The sequence below is a fragment of the Salmo salar genome, chromosome ssa01, assembly GCF_905237065.1.
Source record: "Salmo salar chromosome ssa01, Ssal_v3.1, whole genome shotgun sequence".
Classification (NCBI taxonomy): Eukaryota; Metazoa; Chordata; class Actinopteri; order Salmoniformes; family Salmonidae; genus Salmo; species Salmo salar.
Window position 1 is genome coordinate 28,379,190 of NC_059442.1, and position 9,813 is coordinate 28,389,002.

The following is a 9,813-nucleotide window of genomic DNA, read 5'->3' on the forward strand; positions in this document are numbered from 1 at the left end:
TTTCCAACAGGGCTATACATTTGGGTGAGTTTGTTCTCACCTGATTAGCCTCGTTTCACTGCCAAAAATAAAACTAAACCATCTAGTGTTCAGCGAAATAACAACACAATGTCAAATACAGGTAGCCTAGTCAAACAATTAACATCCAATCACATTAACCGTTACTCTCTCGCGGAAATTCCACTTTGTAGTACTGCTACTACCCGCAGTACTACACCTGCACCTGTCAACAAAACAAGTTGTTCTGCTTCCACGAGCACATCCAATGCTAACATCAGTAATTCGTTGTTAGCCCAGCTAGCATGGACACTGATAGTTGTGAATCTGATGCAGCCGAAGAGCTACTGCCCCCTTACCCGGGGGAACACCGAACAACAGACAGGGACGTTGGACTATCGAAGAGGCGCAAATATGATGACAACTACATTGATTTGGGCTTCACTTATATTGGGAGTAGTGCCTTTCCTCAGCCACAGTGTGTTATATGTGCAAAAGTACTATCTCACAGCTCGATAAAACCTTCACTCTTGCACAGACATTTAGAAACAAAACATGACGATTTGAAAAATAAGCCACGGGAGTTTTTTGTTGTTGAATTAAGACGACTTTCGAGTAGTAAGACATGTATAAAAGCAACAGATACCATTAATAAGAAAGGGCTAGAAGTCCTTATATGGTGAGCTACCGAGTGGCTAGGACAGGCAAGCCCCATACTATTGTGGAGGACTTAATTCTTCCTGCTGCCGCGGATATGGCTGGGACAATGCTGGGGGAAAAGGCAAACAAAACTATACAGACAATCTCTTCATCAAACAACACTGTTTCACGACGCATCAGTGACATGGCAGGAGATGTTTTGAAACAATTACTGCTTCGCATACAACCCAGTGAATTATATGCGTTACAGCTGGATGAGTCAACAGATGTGGCGGGCGTGGCACAGTTCCTGGTATATGTCCGTTACATTTATGGGGGGTCAATTAAAGAAGACATCCTCTTCTGCAAACCACTGGAAACCTAGGATTACAGGGACTCTCCACAACTACTTTCAATGTGCGGGACAAAATTGAGGCTATGATTAAGAAGTTGGAACTCTTCTCTGTCTGCATTAACAAGGACAACACACAGGTCTTTCCATCATTGTATGATTTTTTGTGTGCAAATGAACTCAAGCTTACGGACAATGTCAAATGTGATATAGCGAAGCATCTTAGTGAGCTGGGTGCGCAATTACGCAGGTACTTTCCCGAAACGGACGACACAAATAACTGGATTTGTTATCCCTTCATGCCCTGCTTCCAGTCCACTTACCAATATCTGAACAAGAGAGCCCCATCGAAATTGCAACAAACAGTTCTGTAAAAATTGAATTTAAATCAGAAGCCACTGCCAGATTTCTGGATAGGGCTGCGCTCAGAGTATCCTGCCTTGGCAAATCGCGCTGTTAAGACACCGATGCCCTTTGCTGCCACGTACCTATGTGAGAGTGGATTCTCAGCCCTCATTAGCATGAAAAGTAAATACAGGCACAGACTGTGTGTGGAAAAAGACAGACTCTCCAATACAACCCAACATTGCAGAGTTATGTGCATCCTGTCAAGCACACCCTTCTCATTAACCTGTGGTGAGTTATTCACCATTTTTGAAGAACAAATAAGGTTTTATATGTAAGATGGCTAAGTAAAGAGCAAAATTATTGATTATTATTATATTATTACCTGTGCCCTGGTCCCACGAGTCGGGTTGTGACAAAAACAAATTATTATGTTTAATAAATGTATCGTATAGTGTGTGTGTGGCAGGCTTTCAATGATGGCAAAAAACTACATTTGAGAGTGCGCTGACCCTGATGCTAGAGGGGTACGCAGCTGGAGGTTGAATGTGTGAAGGGGTACGGGACTATAAAAAGTTTGGGAACCACTGATCTATATCATTGACAAACATGCAGAATAGCAGAATTACAGCCCTATTGGATGCAGCAGACACTAACCATGTTGATTATAATTAGATAAGAAGGACCTGGAGTGTTTCCTGATTAGGTGACCTGACCAGGAGAGACGCCTGGCCCTAGCGATGTGCTGTAGTCTTACCTGCAGACAGTGAAGCAGAGGGCCCCGCTGGCCCCGGCCCCCAGCAAGCTGCTCAGCAGGTTGACACTGTGGGCTGGAGACATGGAGAGGGAGAGATAGGGCAGCAGGGACAGAGCCAGCCAGGCTAGGAGGGTGAAGACTGGGTATCCTGGGGGGTGAGCCACCTGCACCAACAGAGAGAGAGAGAGAGAGAGAGAGAGAGAGAGAGAGAGAGAGAGAGAGAGAGAGAGAGAGGACAGTAACCGGGGGAGGGATGATGAGGAGAGCGACAGGAGGGAGCCCACTATCCTGAGGACATCAGTGTATAGGTACAAGTTTTTCCTGGCCGTTCAGGAAATACTCCTGGCCCTGGATATCAGGCTAAAAAGTTTGAAGAGTGAGAAATGTTTAAATAAGTGTGGTGGAACTATACAGAGTGGGGGCACAGGGCTGAGGCAGGATGAAAGGGAGAGAAGGTAGCAGGGTAATGAAAGCCTGTCATTTTAATTAGCCCCACTTCCACCAGTGCTGTACCTGAGTGCCCCAGGGGGAGTGGTGGTGGAGGTGAAGGGATGGAGTGGCAGGCCTAGACAGCCATACTGTTACTGTGACCTGACCACTGACTGATTGACTCTGCTATGAGAGGACCTCCCAACCCTCTTTCATCTCTCTACACTTACCATTCCTCCTCCTCTTCCTCCCTTCATCACTTCCCAAGGACAAGGCAACTCCCTGGGGTCCGTGCTGCAGCACGTGGTGCACACCAGCCCCCCAAATCACCTCAGAGCCGCAGCCACTCTCACCCGGGGGATCCCAGCAATCACTGCAATTAGCCATTAAGTCTCCTCCAGGCCGATAAGGGCTCAGTCATTACACACAGACTCATTCCCTGGCACTGATAAGGCTGGGTCAGCCGGGGAGCAGGGGCAGCCCTTCAAATGAAGCCGCCACTGAGAGGTGAGAGAGTGATTCCACCACCAATCATCACGGACACGGCGGAGGCTCACTGGATCCCTGGGTATGTCCACAACAACCAGCCTCAGCTAGGTCTGAGGAGAGTGGGGAGAGACTGGAGGAGCTTTTAAAGCTACGGAGGTCAAAGGGAGGTCAAATGGAAAGACAGAAGGAGAAGAAATGTGGGCGGTAAAAAGGCACAGTGAAATGGGAGGAGCCCGAGAGAGATAGAGAGAGAAAGAAGGGGTGAAGGGAGACAGTGAAAAATCCCAGTTTGATAAACAGATGGTTGGGTCAGACGGGCAGGCAGCACCACACAGGTGAACATGAGGTGGAGGTAGGAAAGACGGGATGTGGGGGCAAATCCAGATGGTCCAGCTCATAGTTAAAGAGCTAAAGGACAGCGGAGGGACACCAAGGCCACTGGGAGCTGTGGGGAGAGAGAGCTCCAGAGCTCTGGGGATCAGAGGGGAGGGCCGGCGTCCCCGGGCCCAGGGAGGACCTCCGAACACTGGGGAGGCCTGACACGCAGGCCACACGGACTGCGGCACTAACGGCAGGATTACTGGCATAGTGACACCGACACAGCCTCCCTAAAAGGATCACAGCAGCGTAATAAACTTTATTAAATAATAAAACTTATTATAACTGTTAACCCGATTTAGTTCATTCTTCCCAGCTTACACACACACACAAAAAAAAAGATATAATGAGCCTTATACCGTACATAAGGCAGAGCCTAAGAAAGCCATCGCCTTACCATTGACTTTAATTGGATTTGAAAAACGGGTTGCAAATTATAGCATTCTCTACTTCCAACTTAGTCAAATAAGTGTATAGAAAAGAAGGGAAAAACCTGTGGACTGAAAGTAAATTAATCTGCTTTCTGCCCATGCTTAATTAAACTTCCGTAATGCTTAAAGGAGTTAATGAGTGAATTGATTAAACAATACGGCTAACGCTTACCCCCAGCTCACAAGCAGCGGTGATCAGCTCTCCTGTGGAAGACAATATGGGAGGAAATTAATGTAAACCCAATAATTATTATTAAGAGACAAGTCTGCTCCAAAGTTTTCCCAAATCAAATACTTGCACTGGGGTTTTGCATTAATTTGCCTGGATCAAAACCTGCAAATCTTCACAGTGTGACATTTCCTAAGCGGCACGCTCATTCTCTTCATCTCTCGATTCTCCCTTGACTCCCCCCTCCCCCTACACACACACACACACACACACAGCAAAACTACTCCCATCTCCGCCACACACACACAAACACACCATAACACTTCCTCCCCAATGCTTCGCCACACAGGCACACACGTAGGCTGCTCTGAGAGTATCACTCCTGTTCCAAACCTCCTCATGCACCAGGTCCCTTCTCTTTCGTCTTTCCATCCCTTTCTCTCTGTTCCCAGACTCCCAGCCTCTCCTTTGGTCCAGAGAGGACACAGAGACGGAGGCAGTGTTGGTGACAATGAGAGCATGATGAGGTAAGCTTAAGGACACAGGAGCTGGTTGCAAGGTTTATGACTCTACCTCTGTGTGGGGTGCAGCATAAACTGCATTCATCCCCCTAAATGCTATTTCAGGATGCATCAGATCATTTTGGGCACAAACCCATTTGTGCCAGAATCTATCCAAAGCGTTTCCAATTACACAGATTTTTCACCCAATGTTTGCATCTCCCACTCATGAAAATTGAAATTTTGTTCAGATGAAATGTAATTGATATGCGTGTGTCCTACACAGCACCCTCTGCTGGCCGAATATAGAAACATCAGATATTGTTTTCTCTGGGGTACAATTCAATGACATTATTTTTCTACATAAAAACAGATAAAGGAATGAGAATTGTAATTTCTGCATCAAGGTTTTGTATGAAATATAACTTGACTGATACATTTGTGTATAAGAGTCTTTGCAAATATGTCTATATAATTGTACTGATGGTGTTAAATGTGGTCAATTTTCAATAAAAGTTGGCTATATAGTTGGAAATGGTTATTCTATATTGACTGAATTAAAATACATTTTTTCAGTTGAGAAATATGATTTTTTTATAAATATCAGTAACGCACATAAACATACAAAATTACTGTAGAATTGCAAGAACTGGGGTTTTGATGCAATACCAAAATTACAGAACATTGCAGTATAATTTCAAACAGTTGGCCGCCTGCCTCTATTTTCTGCATTTAACCTCTGTGATACAGTGCATTATCATGTTTGAGTTTCTGGCGCATGAAGCGCCCTCACTCTTATCAGTTTAATAGGCCATGAAACCCGAAACCTCTTCAATTGCACAGCTCAAATGTTTCCATTGGTCCATTTCACCTGGCATGAGAACTACCTGTCATCATTTTTCATCACTCTGTCTCATCTTCCATTTCACACTACATATTCCATATTGTACACTTTTACACACCAACATAAAATTCTAAATAATATAGGGCCACAACATCAGAGTGGCAGAGGCACAGAGATGCAGCAGTGCTGCGGTCCCATTACTAAAATGGGAAAATATATGAGTCGACAGGGTAGCAGCGTGGACGCCAAGAGTCTTTGTTATAGCAGAGCACAGGCACCCACACCAGCCTTCCCATAATCCCTGTCACTTCCACACACCACATTCCTAGACAACAGCGTTCCCGCAGGGTGTGCTCAAGCCTTCTGGGGCGCATCACACCTAAAGAGATTAGAACATGGAAACGGAGACCTGGAGAATTGGGAAAGAGTGTTCAGCTGGCACTATCGGAGCGGGCATCCTGCACCGTCCCTAAACGCTGTGGAGAAGGGGCTGGATGTTTTTTCAAAGGCCCAGGCCGCTCGGCAGCATCACAACCAGCAGGGCTACTCAGGGCTTTTCTCCTGTACTCTCCCCTACTCCCCCATATCTGGACCAGGCTTTTCAAATGGTTCCATCTTGCAAAATGCAGTTTCAATGTATTTCCCCTTTGCAGAATGTATGCCAGAACAACACAAACCTACTGAGCAAAGCATTCATGCCCCCAAATCCACTTTCAGTGTAGCTGAACCTACACTATATATACACAATAGTATGTGGACACCCCTTCAAATCAGTGGCTTTGACTTTTTCAGCCACACCCGTTGCTGACAGGTGTATAAAATCGAGCACACTGCCTCCATAGACAACATTGGCAGTAGAAAGGCCTTACTGAAGAGCTCTGTGACTTTCAACGTGCCACCTTTCCATCAAGTTAGTTCGTCAAATTTCTGCCCTGCCAGAGCTGCCCCGGTCAACTGTAAGTGCTGTTATTGTGAAGTGGAAATGTCTAGGAGCACCAACAACAGCTCAGCCGCGAAGTGGTAGGCCACACAAGCTTACAGAATGAGACCGCCGAGTGCTGAAACATCTGTCCTCAGTTGCAACACTCACTATAGAGTTCTAAACTGCCTCTGGAAGCAACGTCAGCACAAGAACTGTTCATCGGGGGTTTCCATGGTCGAGCAGCCACACACAAACCTAAAATTGCCATGCGCAGTGTGGTGTAAAGCTCGCCACCATTGGACGCTTGAGCAGTGGAATAGCGTTCTCTGGAGTGATGAATCACTCTTCACCATCTGGCAGTCCGACGAACGAATCTGGGTTTGCAGGATGCCAGGAGAACGCTACCTGCCCCAATGCATAGTGCCGACTGTAAAGTTTGGTGGAGGAGGAATAATGGTCTGGGGCTATTTTTCATGGTTCGGGCTAGGCCCCTTTGTTCCAGCATACAATGACATTCTAGACGATTCTGTGCTTTCAACTTTGTGGCAACAGTTTGGGGAAGGCCCTTTCCTGTTTCAGCATGGCAATGCCCCTATGCACAAAGAGAGGTCCATACAGAAATGGCTTGTTGAGATCGGTGTCGAAGATCTTGACTGGCCTGCACAGAGCCCTGACCTCAACCCAATCGAACACCTTTGGGATGAATTGTAACGCCGACTGTGAGCCAGGCCTAATCACCCAACATCAGTCCTTGACATCACTAATGCTCTTGTGGCTGAATGGAAGCAAGTCCCCGTAGCAATGTTCCAACATCTAGTGGAAAGCCTTCCCAGAAGAGTGGAGGCTGGTACAGCAGGAAAGATGTTTGACGAGCAGGTGTCCACATATTTTTTTGTCATGTAGTGTACCTACCGGTTGTCACGTCCTGGCCAGTATAAGGGTTAATTGTCATTGTAGTTTGGTCAGGACGTGGCAGAGGGTATTTGTTTTATGTGGTTCGGGGTGGTGTTTTGGAAAAAGGGCGTTTGATTTAGTATTTCCGGGTTTTTGGTTTATGGTCTATGTTTATGTATTTCTATGTGGAGTCTAGTGAGTGTGTTTCTATGGTTGATTAATTGGTGTTGGGACTCTCAATTGAAGGCAGGTGTTTTCTCTTTGCCTTTGATTGAGAGTCCCATATATTAGGGTGTGTTTGTCATTTGTGGGAGATTGTTTCTTGTCTAGCGTATGTGAGCCTGAGAAGACTGTCTATATCGTGAGTTCGTTTTGTTATTTTGAATGTTCATTTTGAGTCTAATAAATGTTCAAGATGAGCCAACACAATTCTGCTGCATATTGGTCCTCCTTTTCCGACGATGATTTCGCCATATCGTCTGACGACGACGAAATCCCTGACACCGGTATGATATTTCTAAGCACAGTTTGTAGCCTACTTACACAGGCCATTACTTCATGAAATGCTTTAAATGAATGTTGTCAAAAATAATAATAAAAAGAGGATTTAGTATGGAAATTTGTTACCATGGGTCAAGAGTAGCTGCAATTATCCCTGCAACAACATATAAACTATAGATTACCTGCACTAAATAACCATTGCTCTCTGCAATAACAAGGCATATAATGAGGCATTTCTTATTTTAGTAACAACTGTACATTAAAAGTGAATGTTAAACTTAGTAAACTACTAGCCAACACAAAACCGTTTTTCTTAAAGAGAAACATTTGGATCTTGTTCTTATTGAGAGGTTTTTGAAGGAAATGCAGTTTCTCTTTAGGAAATAAACTTTTAAACATAACATTTTAGTCATTTAGCATAAACCCACATTATGTTAATAACAATGCAAATGGTGGAGGAGAGGAGACTTTTGACACTAAAGCCTGACAAAAGTATTGTGGCAGATGTGAATGTCACAGTCCCCCATCCATGATTATCTATGAATCTGTAATCCTGACACTGGAGTAATTCCCTGTCTCAGTCTGCAGGCAAGCAGAGACACACCACTACCTGCTGAATACATTACTAAACAACTTTAAAACGCAGTTCATTGTCGCTTCATTGTCATAATTTGAATGTAAAATTTACTTTATCATTAAATAAATATGCACTGCCAATCTTCACTTCATGCCAAAATAATCTCCTCTGATAGGAAGAGACAGAGGAAGCACAAGAGAAAAAAACTTGTTCTGACCACAAATTGTGGAAACAGTTCACATTATGTTAAGTAGGCCTATAAAACTACATACAATTGTACTGTTTGTTTGTGATGGTTAAAGAGACAATCTATAAGAGACTGAGTGAGCACAAGATATACTAAACAAATAAAATAATATTTGCAAATGTTATCAAATAGGCCTATAGGCCATAATGTTTACTGTATGTTTGCAGGACGCATGAAAACAAACATTCAGCACCATGGACAGTACAGTACAAACTAAAACAAAGGACTTGATGGCCTATTCAACAGCAATGCCACTGAACAGAGCTGTATCCAGGCACCTCATATAATGAAGAGTCAATGCACTGGAATGTCACCACCAGAAAAGTGTGCACCGAATATAATATGAACGTTTTTGGATGTAACTGAGTAACAAGTTATATATGGGTAAGTAGAGATCATTTTGAATGTAAAGAGTATGGAACTGACATTAGCTACTTCTGCATGCACAATGAAAAGGTGTATGCAAAAGTAATTTACTCACAAACCGTGATATAACTGTGATTAAGTTGTATCCTTAACAAGGGCAATGCTACATACAGCACCTGTATGATTAGTCAGATCACCGGTAGATGACACGTCAACACCAGTCACTCGTCATAAACCATACACGATTGGCTGCCTGACAAGCTCAAAAGCTTTACCTGAGTCTCCACCGGGGACAGCCTTCTGCGTGCAGGGCAGGTAAAGCGCTGCGACAAAGGCGACAGTTGCGCCAGTCAGCACCCAGCTTCTCTGCTCCACCACCATGGCTAGTTAGCTAGATAGAGGGGGGAAAACACGCGTTGTTAGCTGGCTAGCATGCACAATTAGCCGGAAAGCTAAGCTAGCACTGAAACAATGAGTAGCTAGCTAGCGCTAGGTTTCAATGCTAACACCCCAACGTCTATTTACACATGTTTTTTGTTGTTGTGCCAAAGTAACGTTAGCCATTCTAATTTTAAAGCACAGCCTAGCTAACGTAGCCTAGCCAGCTACGGTAGCTAGCTAGCCGATTCATTGAAAGTAATGTCCAAGATACTGGTAACTACTCCAGACCCATGCTATGCGCATTCTATTTCTCCGCTACAAAGACGCGCCATTCATATTGACTCGTGCATATTAGGTATTATTGATTAAACGTCTTACTGTAAGAAACAAATCAATAGCTAGCTTCCAAAAATACATGCATGGTCCACAACAGGTTATTCCGTATAAAGTTCAAATGACAATAGTCACACTGCTGATTTCACTTCCTGGTCTGCCCATCAGCAGCATTCTCCAAGGGACAGGGGGACAACCGGAGGGAACTGCAGTTTTGACAGATGGAGATTTGGGGAGAAAAAATGGGTTAAGGTTAGTCTAG

The 9,813-nt window shown here is 44.5% G+C and overlaps 1 protein-coding gene across 1 annotated transcript in view; it reads right to left on the reverse strand.

The window, feature by feature from the left end:
• LOC106593970 (transmembrane protein 260) overlaps positions 1-9,813 on the reverse strand; it is a 34,430-nt gene extending 24,617 nt beyond the window's left edge. The window contains exons 1-4 of the mRNA XM_014185378.2: positions 9,597-9,813; positions 9,113-9,228; positions 3,990-4,021; positions 2,091-2,254 (exon numbers count right to left, since the gene is read on the reverse strand). Coding sequence (XP_014040853.1) covers positions 2,091-2,254; positions 3,990-4,021; positions 9,113-9,218 — 302 coding nt within the window. The 5' untranslated portion in view covers positions 9,219-9,228; positions 9,597-9,813. The remainder of the gene's footprint in view (positions 1-2,090; positions 2,255-3,989; positions 4,022-9,112; positions 9,229-9,596) is intronic.